At 53.6% G+C, this 12910-nt stretch overlaps 5 protein-coding genes across 5 annotated transcripts; 4 read left to right on the top strand and 1 right to left on the bottom strand.

Annotated features, from left to right (window-relative positions):
- Positions 1-90: 90 nt before the first annotated feature.
- L226DRAFT_279710 (uncharacterized protein) lies at positions 91-2657 on the top strand. Its single transcript, XM_067673558.1, has 22 exons — positions 91-240; positions 301-481; positions 544-622; positions 704-717; positions 772-813; positions 867-923; positions 984-993; positions 1047-1064; positions 1116-1141; positions 1193-1218; positions 1271-1305; positions 1356-1380; positions 1434-1461; positions 1512-1551; positions 1602-1705; positions 1758-1804; positions 1863-1875; positions 1926-1953; positions 2012-2069; positions 2126-2150; positions 2204-2324; positions 2395-2657. Exons 2-22 carry the CDS (start codon positions 351-353, stop codon positions 2545-2547), a joined length of 1080 nt encoding a protein of 359 aa, XP_067529851.1. The 5' UTR covers positions 91-240; positions 301-350; the 3' UTR covers positions 2548-2657.
- Positions 2658-3407: 750 nt separating this feature from the next.
- Positions 3408-6259, top strand: L226DRAFT_597082 (uncharacterized protein; the record flags this gene model as incomplete). The annotated part of the gene is made up of 18 exons (XM_067685650.1): positions 3408-4115; positions 4185-4263; positions 4369-4430; positions 4480-4536; positions 4598-4607; positions 4734-4759; positions 4819-4844; positions 4893-4927; positions 4977-5001; positions 5082-5197; positions 5251-5354; positions 5406-5452; positions 5503-5515; positions 5568-5595; positions 5722-5804; positions 5865-5979; positions 6050-6175; positions 6197-6259. The coding sequence occupies exons 1-18, from the start codon at positions 3793-3795 to the stop codon at positions 6257-6259; spliced, it is 1338 nt and encodes a 445-aa protein (XP_067529850.1). The 5' UTR covers positions 3408-3792.
- Positions 6260-6520: 261 nt separating this feature from the next.
- On the top strand, positions 6521-7559 carry L226DRAFT_472008 (uncharacterized protein; the record flags this gene model as incomplete). The annotated part of the gene is made up of 4 exons (XM_067676429.1): positions 6521-6928; positions 7027-7156; positions 7215-7327; positions 7383-7559. The coding sequence occupies 4 exons, from the start codon at positions 6521-6523 to the stop codon at positions 7557-7559; spliced, it is 828 nt and encodes a 275-aa protein (XP_067529849.1).
- A 974-nt stretch (positions 7560-8533) lies between these two features.
- Positions 8534-10040, bottom strand: L226DRAFT_526722 (PLP-dependent transferase; the record flags this gene model as incomplete). Its single annotated transcript, XM_067679072.1, has 3 exons — positions 8534-9022; positions 9077-9219; positions 9275-10040. The coding sequence occupies 3 exons, from the start codon at positions 10038-10040 to the stop codon at positions 8534-8536; spliced, it is 1398 nt and encodes a 465-aa protein (XP_067529848.1).
- Positions 10041-11208: 1168 nt separating this feature from the next.
- On the top strand, positions 11209-12755 carry L226DRAFT_472059 (uncharacterized protein; the record flags this gene model as incomplete). Its single annotated transcript, XM_067676432.1, has 6 exons — positions 11209-11279; positions 11462-11657; positions 11779-11869; positions 11929-12079; positions 12146-12254; positions 12318-12755. 6 exons carry the CDS (start codon positions 11209-11211, stop codon positions 12753-12755), a joined length of 1056 nt encoding a protein of 351 aa, XP_067529847.1.
- Between the last annotated feature and the right edge of the window lie 155 nt (positions 12756-12910).

Here is a 12910-nt window from a genome sequence, read left to right as displayed (position 1 = left end):
GATCCCCTGACCGCGGTCTTATCTCACGCGGTATGCTTCGCGCAGAGAATGTGTGACCATGCGCAGGTCTACGTCCGCCACGAAGCAAGATATTCTGCTTCCATCAACAGCATCCCGGGCTGCTTTCCCAACTTGGACTAACTGGGATTAACTGGCCTTCCGTAACGCCCCTATGATGGTGATCTACAGGCTCCAGGATCGACCGACCGACCTGCGAGTAGAGTTCGGATCTCCGCTCAGGTGTGTTCACATCAAGATCAGTCATCGAAGTGGTACTAACATCGTCCGCGCTGCTTATAGTCACCGGCGGGAGGAAAGACGGGTCGGCTTCTTCCCCCCCTTTCCCTCTCATGGCTCTACCGCTTGTTCCTCGTGCGGATGACGGCTTGGACAGCAGCGCCCTCCAGGGTGCCTCGTCCCAATTCCCGAGTCTGGCAAACACTTACGGGGCGTACCTGATCGGCACTTTCTTCGGGACAGGGTAGGTGCAAGGCCTCCAGGGGGTGTCACTGTGGCGTGCTGACTATGGAGACGATTTTGCAGCTTGTACGGTTTCTTCGTGCATCAGTTGTACAGATACGGACGATTGTTCCCCACCGATACACTCTTCATTCGCTTGTTGGTGAGTCTGTGGCTTTCATCTACCCGTGCCGCTACCGCCGCCACATCGCCACATCGAATCCGCTAACTCCGATTTATACAGGTATTGACTGTGATGTGAGAAGGTTTCGTCACAACGGTCCGTTGCGCCTCATTCGTGACTTTCGCTAGGATACTCGAGACCATTCACGTGGTATTCACGATGCACACATGGTACGTCCCCCCTGAATTTGCGTGACGCGCTCGGAGTTCGCTCAGCCAACCAGCTATTATTATTTGACTTCCAACTACTTCAACCCTGCGGTATTGAATCTGGGAGTCTGGTATGTGAAGGTGTTCTATGCATTGCTGCGGTGGAGCTTGCTGACAGTCGATGCTACTAGGTCCTTGAATGTGAGTACTGCCCCGTTGTCGAGATGGACCCTCCCTCTAACGGAGATGCGAAGGGTATTCCTGTCATCGTAGTGAGTTTGCAAGCAAATTTCACCGCGAACGAGTCACCCATGGGTTTGTAGGGAGTCAACATGTTCATCTCACAATTGTGAGTCAAGTCAGGCACCGGGTGATGATCGAAACACTGACATCCCTGCAGGTTCTTCGCACGTCGAGTCTATCTGAGTAAGACCTCTTTCTCAATCTGCACTCTTCTCTTTCGGCTCATGAATTGTAGTCGGCAAGCACTATCGGTTCATTGTCGCCGTAGCAGTAAGTGTCTAGCCGCGAGCCCGGCAACCGCTTGCTTATTCTCGCCCTAGATGCTGTTCTTCGCAGTGGAGATTGGTGAGGGTTCCTCAGCTGCACACTTCAGCAAATGTTCATCGCGATCTATGCAGGCTTCTCCATAGGTGCAGTATGCGAAGTGTAAGTTCGAGATACGAAATCTCCGACTGGCACGACTGACTTTGAGTTAGCATTGCCATCTCAACATTCGACTCCATCGTCAAGGTCAACGTAGGTACCGCATCCTCCCTTGTGTACCATGATTCTTACGTATCCCGCAGCAACTGCTTGCGGCAACATTTGGCGCGGCGATCATGGGCGATTCATTGCTCACTGGTTCCCTCATATGGGTCCTCCGCCGTAGTCGCAGCACGGAGACCAGACAGTAGGTTTCTTCTCGCACTTCGCGTATACAAATATTCACGATACCATGATAGGGTTGAGCCCTTCGTCGAGACATTGAATGTGTATATCATCAACACTGGTGAGTCGATGTATTCGTGGTCTTGCAACAGCATTTTTGAACTCGAATGTGCCTTCAGGATTGCTGCACGAGTAAGACTGATCGAACACGCATGGTTCGATATGTACTGATGTAGACGCAGCATCCTCAATGTCGTTTCGTTGATAGTGGTACGTGCGAAGTAACTCTCTGAAGCTTTCGGATACGCGCTCACCTAAACATACATAGGTCCTCGCCTTCCCGCACGATCTCATCCACGGCTGCATCAGCATCGTCACGACGAGACGTACGTACCCATTTATATACGTAGCTCAATTGTTCACGAACGTGTCTATCGTCTAGTGTACGGTAACACGTTGATGGCTGTGTAAGTGCCGGTAGGAGTATAACTCGAAACACATTGCTCACCAACGGAAATAGCCTCAACTCCCGGAAGCTCAACCTCAGTCGCGGCATCGAGGTACTAGACGGAGAGGTCAGCATGAATCTGTTCACACGCGCAAACCGCCTTGCGACCCAGGAGCGCTGGAACGTTCCTCAGGTACGTGGAAGCAGCATCCCGCGTCCATGCCCTCGATATGCTCATGGATCCTACCACATCTGACGTGTAGGTCCCGGATTCCAACGCTCCATCGGTGATCAACATTCAAGTGACGACAGAGATGGGAGGCGATATGGATAAGCGGATGAGCAAGAACACGAACATGAACATGGATGAGGTCTGTCGGGTGGCCCGGGACCAGTGGAAGATGGTCCACGGTTGATATCCCTCGCACTATGTAGAGTGCGGCTAGTCTCAGTCACTTTGATGTTGTATTATATTTTGTACACTTCGATGCTCACTTCAGTATGTCGCGCTGTGACGTATATGTATGTGGACATGGGTCTGAGATCAGTAGGCGGGGAACTTTCGGGCCTACAGCGAGGCGCTCGCCCGACGTGTCCGATAAGCCCGTCTGCTCCGCGGACCGCCGCACACCGCCTCATGTCACTTTACTTCCAACGATCATCTTGTCGAGACCGTCCACCACAGAACACGGACTCACTGGGCTCGCGACACTCTTGGTACGTGCGACGAGCCAAGCAAGTAGGGTTGGATGCGAAGGGCTTGATTCAGTGTTCATATATACAGAACTCACGCCCATGACGTTATCCAGAAATGGGGATGCTTCTCCTTTGTTGTCTTTGGAACATTCACATCGGAAGATCTTCAACCGCAGGGGCATCTTGAACGCATGAACATTCCACCTTTGCTGTGGTCACTTCCAATGATCGTACGATCAGGAAGTTCGTGCACTGCCCGCCAGGAGAGGCGCTGACTGTCGCAGAGGAGGTACAGCTCGACGGGTCGTCTCTCTGTCAATCCTGCGGGATGGGACGACAGTTGGCCGTTGCCACGTTAGAAGCGCAATGGGGCCTTATCCAGCAAACTCAATAAACAAGAACTCATGTCTGAGGGCGCAACGCATGACGACCCTCTCCCGCATTTTATAATAATTAGCTTTCGTGGTCAACTTGGCAGCCCGACTCCGATCGGAAGCAATTGGGAGCAATGCGGCCGAGTGCGCGACGAGCTCATTCTCAGCTTCTACCCGGTATGTTCATCATCTTCTTGTGCTGCTCTCCTTTGTCGGTCCTGACATATGAGGGGCTAGATTGCTCCTCTGCATCACGAAAGCGGCGTACTAGACATCACCGGGCGTCACGGATGTTGACATCCCGACCATGACGAGCGCCAGTCACCGTTGCACTATCCTCGGCCTATCCGGGGGACGCAGGGAACCGTCTGTCAGCCACGATCCCCGCTGTGATGGATTACGTCCAACCTCAGGCCGACTCCGTTCACACCAGGACCATTTCCGCGCTCCGCCCGAGAGAACCTGACGACGGTCGCGAGCCACATCAGATACAATGCATCGTCCTTGTTCTTATACTCGACCGAGGCTAAGCGCTGTCCCCCCTGCCCGTGGCAGTTTCAACTTTCCTCCCTCAAGGCCTCATCGTTGACGATGGCTTTCGTTCCTGTTACTGCCGGTGTAGCGCCAGCGCTACCTGACACGTTCACTGCGGCTTTCGCTCCTGTCACTGCTGGTGCAGCGCCAGGGCCAGCTGACACTTTCACGTCTTCTTTCATTCCTGCTACTGCTACTCTGAACGCAGGGCTTGCCTCCCAATCGCTTACGGTCGCTGCATCTGTCGTTGGTGCAGCTGGGGCGCTCCCTACCCGCGCCGGGATACAGATCAACCCAATCAGCCCTGATCTCGAGTTTCCGAACCAGAGCCTGGACAACACGTATGGCGCCTTCTTGCTTGGGACGTTCTTCGGTATCCTGTGAGTACTCTGATGTCGACCGATCTCACTTTGTATGTTGCAGCCAAACTGACGAATTATACCATTTAGGTTGTACGGCTACAGCCTACATCAGTTGTCGGCCTACTTCCGGCGTTTCCCGTCCGATACCACTCTCATTCGCATTTCCGTGAGTCACCGATTGGGCAGTATTGCGGACGTGGTCTACTCACGCCGTTTGATTCACCCTAGTTAATAACTGTCATGTAAGCGCCCATTGAGGTTGCTGACGAAGGTGACGCTGACCCACGCTAGGATCCTGGAGACTGCCTTCACAGCACTCACCATTCATACCTCGTAAGTACGTTGAAGCACGTGTATTGTTGTGTTGACAATTGCGGGATAGATATTTCTATCTGGTAACAAACTTCCACGACTTCGTGCGTCTGAATCGAGGGGTTTGGTATGTCTTCCTCGTCATGATCACCTCGAGTGCTTGATACTCAACTCGTTGGGATTCCTAGGTCTTTCAGCGTAAGTCTCCAGTATCTTGTTGTTACAACTCGAGATGACCTTGCCTCCAACGTAAGACAACACCTATTTTCATGGTGCGTCACCCATCCTGGCGATCCCCGCAGAAGTTATTGACACTGAAACCAGGCCGCAATAATGTTCACTTCACAACTGTAAGTCCAGCAGCTCGATGCGTACACGGTTAGCCTAAAATTGACAAACATCGTTGAAGGTTCTTCGCTCGTCGAGTCTCCTTGAGTAAGAGATTCCAACGCTCAGATCAAGCCACATGCTGATGTCTCGTAGTGGGCCGTCGTTACATGTTCGTTGCGGCCACCGCGGTAAGTTTGCTCATTTGTCAATGCTGCACGAGTGCTGACCAGCGTATAGATGTTGTTCTTTACTGCGGAAGTCGGTAAGCACACTCTCTGGCATATGGCTCCACGATCCGAACCGGACGCTGATTTTGTGCCCTTCGTGCAGCATTGTCCGCAGGTATGTACGCCATCCCCACCTCCGGGGACGTTACTGACCACACTCTTTCGCCAGTATCCGTGTATCAAGGCTTCGTACTTATTCCCTTCAGCTTCTGGGAGTTCACCGACGTCAATGTGAGTTCTACGCCGCCAACCGAAGTGCAGATGTATATTAAGCTGGTGTTCAGGTGGTCATCGCAGCCTTGTTCGGCTCGGCTGTGGGAGGCGATACGTTGCTCACCACCTCGTTGATCGTGGAGCTCCAGCGCACTCGTCTGTCAGAGGCCCGAAGGTACGCCTCATCAGTGATACGAGCGTGACCCCGATACTAACTGCGATATAGAAAGGAGTCGAGGTGGGATACGGCTCTTATCTATGTCCTCAACACCGGTATGTCTCGCAATAATCTTGTTACTAATGGGTCACTCACTCGACTATAGGATTGCTGCATGAGTAGGTCGAATAACCCCTCTATCGCGATCCCCTACTGATCGTAATCTTGCAGTGCTTTGAACATTATCACGTTCATCCTGGTGCGTGGCTTTAGTGCTGATGCATGGTCCAGTAGTCCCTAACGCACCGATCCCCTCAGGCCCTTGTCCTTATAGGAGGTCAAGTTCCAAACTTCATACATCGAAGTATCGCGATTGTGACCACAGGATGTACGTGAAGCTTTCTTCTCCACGGCGAGCCAAGAGTTGCTGATGTCTGGATTAGTGTACTCCAATACGCTGCTGGCCGTGTGAGTTTGTGAACCATGAGCTCTGATCTCGACCCAGACTTACCGATACCGTGCTCGTAGGCTTAATTCCCGACAACTTCCAGCCACCATCGAGGTTGTGGGCGGTGGATTTGGTATCAACTCCATCGAACGAGCACGCCGACATGCCAAACAGGACCAGTGGAACACGCCGCACGTACGCCATTTTGCCATCACACGTCATTGTATCCGGAACTCGCCATTGATCTGTTGCGATCTCCATGCAGGTGTTGGAGTCGTCCCCTGGATCAATCAATGTTGCAATCGCCACAGAAGAGATCTCGGACAAGCTCGCGCAGGAAAAGATCGAGCAGGAAAAATGGAGAGACTCCTCCTCCACCCTAGACTCGGTTGTATTTCGTGTATGATTACAGACGTATGTTCCAATCACCAAGGCCAACGGCGTGGGTCTCCTCAAGTCGGCTTGCTATGGATAAGCGGAGGCTTGGCAAGCTTGGGGTGGTAGATACCTCCGTGATGCACATCTGACACAGTTTCAGATCATTTCCCTTTGATCTCTTCTCTCGCCGATCAGCACACCGGCCTGCGTGGATCTTGCACACACTGCGGCGCAGGTAAAGCCATGGTAGATCGCTGAAGGAGTTAAAGACGACTCAGATGAGCAACATTTAAACAGAGTTTATCGCGTCCGTGCAGGGAACACGTCCTCGGTTGTTGCCCGCTAACAGCAGTCATTCATGCCGTCCAGCAAGCATCCTGAAGCATACGTCCGACTCGCCAAACCCTCTGAATATGCTGAGGTTACCCGCGTCCTTACTCGTGCCTTCGCCAAGGATCCAGCCATGAATTGGTACGCCGGCGCCACCGAGGTCGTGGACGATATCGACCACCTGACACGGACGGCAAAACGCCACATGCGACACCTGAGCTGGTTTCAAGAGGCGCTGGTTAGGATGACGGTCCTCGTCAAGGGCATCGTGACGGTAGTGGTGGTTCCTAGGCCAGACGGCAAGGAAGCCCAGAAGAGCGCGAGCAAGGACAACACGATCTCGAAGGAGGAAGTCGCGGCAGTGTGTCTATGGCTTCCGCCCGGCAAGACGCTTGACATTGGGCTTGTGACTGTACTCCGTTCTGGGGTCCTCAAAGTTCTGAAGGGCTGGGGGCTCAAGGGGGTAAAGGTTGGCCCCGCTTTCAATTATGCTTGTTCGTGTGCATGTTATCGCTCACACTTTGGGTCTTTCAGCGTGTACTGTTTGAGTTCTCGCCGATAGTGGAACACAGCGTGGAGAAGTCCTTCAAGGTACGGGGGCTCGATCGACTCGACTCATGGCACCTACTCGAGATCGTCGTGGATCCCATTCACCAAGACAAAGGTAATCGACGATCCTAAGCTTGCTTGCCTACACGTTGTTGACATCTACTCTGGTGCAGGTTTCTGTTCCATGCTGATAGAAGAAGGGTTCCATCGTGCATCTCCCAAACCGATACACTTAGAGGCTACGACGGAGAAGAGCCGAGATATCTACGCACACTATGGCTTCGAGGTGCGCCCCAAGTCGTACAGATGTCATGCTCTCAGCGTACTGACTTGCTGGACAGATCGACGAGGAGCACCGATTTGGAGTCCGACAAGTTGACAAAATTGGTGTCCAGGCAAAAGGCGAGGCTGCGACCGGCTTCCCCGAGTGGATCATGACAAAGGTGCTTCCAAGTTGTTATGAAGCATCTCTGCATTCATTTGAGAATGTTGCTGATGTCCAACAGTGGTCGACCTGATACCGTACCATAATAGTCTTCGAATATCCTGTCAGCGGCGGTATCGTCGTACCCGGATCTCCCGGCCGACCTGACAATGTATATGATCCATTCTGTTGCGTCTGTGCCTTGAGATACGCATCTGCCATCCTCATCCTAGTAATGATGGATAATCATGTCCTTCAAGTCCAGATTATATGTATGTAACCCGACTTCGTGGTGATATGTGGAAAGTCACCACCATACATAGAACATTAACCGCAAAGTGCACGAGGCAGTGCACGAGTCATTGCACAGCACCGTGACTAGGGCGATCCTAGTGAATCAAGAAGCACTGGCAACCGAGCAGAGAAGACATTCCTCCGGTCAACGCACTGCCTTCAAGCATCTTGCACTGCTGTAGATCCCGCCGGGCTCGATAGATCGCGCCGTCGCGCGCCGCCCATCGTGTTACCACCATGTGCTCTCATTCCGTGTGAACGCACTTGGCAGGAAGCCGCGCTCACTTAGGCAGATTCCATCAGCAACGGCGGACTTGCCAATCTTGCGCGATTGCTTGCGCCACCAACGGACATGCCGGATGACTCCTGCAGAGGAATGCCTCTCCTCGATGTGGCTTCTAAGACACGCGTTTGGCGAGAGGTGGATCGTGCTCGCGTCCGAAGTGGCTCAAGGACTGTTAGGACTTAATACTATATAGACAAGCACTGAAGACGTGACAGATTTAACCTCTCCGTGCAAGTAGCGAATCGCTCAGCCTGAAAGCCCGAAGCATGGCAAATCGTCGATCTGCATATATACATCATGTATGGTTCGAGTGGAAGTGAATATACAGGAAATCCTAGATAGATGGCCCATGAGAGCTGTATGCGTCTATATGTAGGAGGTAGACTACACCTAGTATGGAGGGCGAGCCTAACGTCCGGTGCGGGCAGGGAGAACAAGTCATATGACGTTACAGAGTGTGTGGATAAACAGTGGGCTAATCAAGATTGTCACCGTAGGTTCAACACAGACAGGTCGATCCGCAAGGTCGTTCCCGGTAGAGAGATGGTGAATGGGATGCGGTCTTTGGCAGACTCAGATTTGCGCTTCCCAGCCACTTCCGCAGCGGGGGCATCCCGCTCCTTCTCACCCCGCTCTGCCTCCTGCATCGCCGACGACCACTCCAGCAGACGCGCGATGAGTTCTTCAAGCTCCTCCTCTGTGTTTCGGGCATGAATGACTACTCGGATGCGCTCCTGCCCGCGAGGGACGACCGGATACGGGACGGGTCGCGCGGCATAGCCAAGGTCGCGGAGGAACTTGGCCAGGGAAATTGGTGCGCTCGTAAGAATTGGAAAGATGGGGGAAACGATATCGGAAGGGAAGTCCAAGGGCGTCAAGCGGGAAGGCAGGGCGAGGATATGGGCAGGTGTTGACCGAAGAGCCGCTGTCAGTTTGCGCTCGAACGTGCGAGAGAGATTGTGGAGGGAGGTGATGAGCTGAAGATTGGCTTATCAGCACAACGTCCAAGCATGCGCCTCAGAGATGCGTACCTCTGCCCCTGTCGGATTCTCAACATAGTCGAAGCAAGTATTGAGTGCGCAAATTGTTGAATGGGAAAGCGAGGTGGAGAAAATGAATGGCCGTCCGTAGTTGATGATATACTTCCGGACGACCGGAGAGCACAGGAGTACAGCTTGGAAAGAGGAGGTCAGAGAATGCCAAGCCGGACACAGTACGCCGGGACATACCACCCGTGAGCGCACGAGCTTTCCCAAAGGTGTGGAGGACAGTGTCTATGCGCTTCTCCAGGCCGAGAGCTGTAACCAGTCCGCGGCCCTGGGAATCATAGATACCAGTAGAATGCGCTTCGTCGACGACAATGTGCCCGCATCCCACGGGCAGGAGCTCGTCGACAAGCCGCACGATTTCTGGAAGAGGGGCGAAATCGCCGTCCATACTGTACAAGCTCTCCACTGCAATGAACACAGTAGCTCGTCCGGCGGAGATCCCATGGTGTGCCCTCATGACGTGCAGGATGGTATCGCGGAGTGACGATATGGAGTTGTGCAAGAAGGGGTAGAGGGCCATGCGTGCGCGGGAAGCAAGGAGGCCGTCGCGAGTGGACGCATGGACGAGTTCGTCAAATATCACCGCGTCACCGGGTTGTGGGATAGAGTGCCAGAATGCGACATTCGCGTCATACCCAGAGTTGAAGAGTAAGGCGGCGGGCGCGCGGAAGAACGTCTTCATCCGGTGCTCAAACTCGAGATGCGCTGGAGCATTCCCGCTCATGAGGCGGGATCCGCCCGTACCAAAGACGAGGGGCTCCTGGGATACGTTGTCGAGGAATGTTTGACGTAAGCGGGGGTCTGTGCATAGTGAGAGGTAGTCGTTAGAGAAGAGATCCGCGGCGGGAGACGGTAGTACGTCGTCCAGTAGGTCGGTGACCGGTATGGATCTTCGTTGACGTTCATGCAAGGCTTTCTCGAGGACAGCTTCGAGTGGAGTCGACATATTCATCGGTTCAATGAAGTGTGAGGGATCAGTTAGTACAAAGACTCACTGCCGAAGGACACTGATCCTTATGTGCGCCAGAGTATCTGTCACCCCAAGGCAAGGCCGTAGCTGTCGAGTGACATATCCGGCTGTGCGCCAGCCAATACCCCACGAGGAGTGTAGTCACGACCGTTGGCTAGCGTTAGTCAAACGCATGCGAGCGTCGTAGCTCTGGTCACTGTGATTCCTGAGCGCTGATGCCGATAATCGCGTAAAAGGTAGGCCTGTATATTTCAGGATGTCTTCGCCGTAAGCGAACATGCAGATAGGCACGATGAACAAGTCTAACTCACCGGCTGCGATCATGAAGGTATGAAATCATGATCGGCCAGGAATCATCAGGAACTATCGCGATACTTGTGAGCACTACTGCACGATCAGAATTCGACCATAACCTACAGAGCCAAGACTGGGGCTGCGAATTCACGGATGTTTCACGCCTGCGCATACAGACAGTACGGAACATAGCTTCGCACTGCGAGTAGGAAGAATTGGTATCATGGGCGCAGGAAGAACGACGTGGCACAATGCTGTGCTGGCTGAACATGCACGGCTGAAAACGATCGGGAGCCAATGTTTTTCTCATCCATACCATCACCAGAGTCCAAACCACATGCTGAGCACACTCCCGGTCGATCAACGCGGATCGCAAGCTCAGTAGGATGGCAGTGCTTGGGCTGCATACTGACAGATGCTGGTATCATCATCAATCTCCATGACCTGCATCGAGACCCGTTCATCGCTTTCACTCCGACCCCGTGTCCCCCCCGCCGCCCTACTACAGGTCGATTTCTTGGCAGCTCATGGTTGGGTACAGGCTCACTGATTGGCGAGACGTCCCAGCTCGAAATGTACGCGCTCGCAATCACGACCTGGCCCGAGAAGCCCAGACAGCGGCCCGGGAGAAACGTCGTCTCAGCTCAGCTCAGCTCAGTAGAGTTCGTCGATAACTTGTCTCCTCTGGGGGACGAATTCATCACCACGGATCCCTTCTCCTTTGTTCTTCCTGTACTGTACTTCTAACTTCTTCTCAGCGGCTCTGTCCTGTGTTGTATAGTAGGGCCAGCCCCAACCTTGTGGCTTCGTCGATTTCAAACCGCTGGCCAAGGGAAGCAGCGTCGATAGCATGGCGTCTTCCTTCCCATTACCGAAAGCGTACTTCATTGCGCTCTTCTGTGAAGCGATTCTACATGGTATGTCTCACTCGAAGTACCCGTGTAATTGGGCACCGCATACCCAGCCGCTCATGACGCAACACAGGGATCTATACGGTGCTGTTCTGCGGGGCTATGTATCTTCTCCTGTGAGTCGGTCTTCGTACCCAGTACCGGAGTTTTCTCAACTTTCTCCAGTGGTCCACGGAGAAGACAGACCAAGAGGACGTCACCGATCAACATAACCATGATCGTCCTCACGGTCGTCATGTACGCACTGTCGACCACGCACATCGCATTGTCCCTGCGACAGAACCTTATAGCGTTCTTCGACCAGCATGCGGCGGATGGAGGACACACAATCCTCAACGACCCTAACAACCCGCTGGTATATTCACAAATTGCCATCGAAGTCATCAACGTGAGTCTTTGGCAGTCTCCTCTAGTACGGGCGACATACTCACCGTGCGTTCTACCAGTGTCTCCTCGGTGTGAGTAGTCGCTTAGTCTGCTATCTGGAACGACGCCGATTTTGAAGTCAGGACGCTATCGTCTGCTGGAGGACATGGGTGCTCTGGGGAAGGGACTACCGAGTGATCATCGCACCCGCACTGTGCATCATCGGCGGTTTTGGTACGTCCATTCATCCTTCGTTCCGTCAATACCGCCCAACTCAAAATGAACTGTAATAGCATCCGGTATCGGCATGATACATGCATTTGCGATATCATCCTCCGGACAAGAGGTCTACAACGAGGACATCACGCGCTGGTTCTCGGTCTTCGGCGGCTTGACGTGCTTGGCGAACATATACGCCGTCGTGGCTATCTCATATAGAGCCTGGTATGCCCCCTTCTCCTTCTTCCCTCCAAATCTACGGCCATTTGACGCCCTTCCGACTAGGCAAAGTCTGAGGACACTCCGCTACTTGAGCTCGGGGGTGGTGGTGCGTGGCGGACGGTATTACAGCACCCTCCTGGTCGTCATCGAGTCCGGGGCGCTTTACAGCATCGCACTGGTGCGTGCACCTACCCTCGCACTTGAGACGTCCTAATAGCTCACCGCACTCATCCCACTGAAGATCATCACCATCATCCTCTTCGCGTCAGACAACAACGGCGTCTACGTAATCACAGACATGCTCGGCCACCTCACGGGCATCTACCCGACTGCCATCATCGTCCTCGTCTGCCTGAACATGACCTTCCACGACGACATCACGCACACAGAGACGATGCTCACGACCCTGCAGCACACGAACGACTCGCGTTCCCGCCACAGCAGGTCCTTCGGGACGGTCCTTCACCTGCGCAAAGACAGCGCGTTGGCACCTGTAGTGACGGTGACAAGCTCAAGCGAGGCGGAAGGCGGGCTCGAGCTTGGGGAGCGGTCCGGTTCCAGGTCGGGGAAGAAGGCGTTTGCGCTGGGTCCCTTTGGTCACGAACGATGGTTCGGATCGGAGAGCTCGGGCATGATCGCGCCCACGGACGAGAGTACCAAGGCGCGCTCGTGGGTATGACGGTGCGCGACGTGCACGAGTTGGAGATGTAGTAGAGATGTACGATTGTCGGAGTATAACTTATTCGAAACGTCCAACATTTCGTGTCAAGGTTGATGGTTCGCGTAGATTGCTATCCAGTGAAGCCGTGCACTCACACCTGATCCTTCTTGATC

Source organism: Lentinus tigrinus, assembly GCF_003813185.1.
Source record: "Lentinus tigrinus ALCF2SS1-7 unplaced genomic scaffold L226scaffold_49, whole genome shotgun sequence".
In the NCBI taxonomy this organism is placed as follows: Eukaryota; Fungi; Basidiomycota; class Agaricomycetes; order Polyporales; family Polyporaceae; genus Lentinus; species Lentinus tigrinus.
Note: the sequence above shows the minus strand (reverse complement) of the source record. Positions and strands in the feature narration are given on the sequence as shown.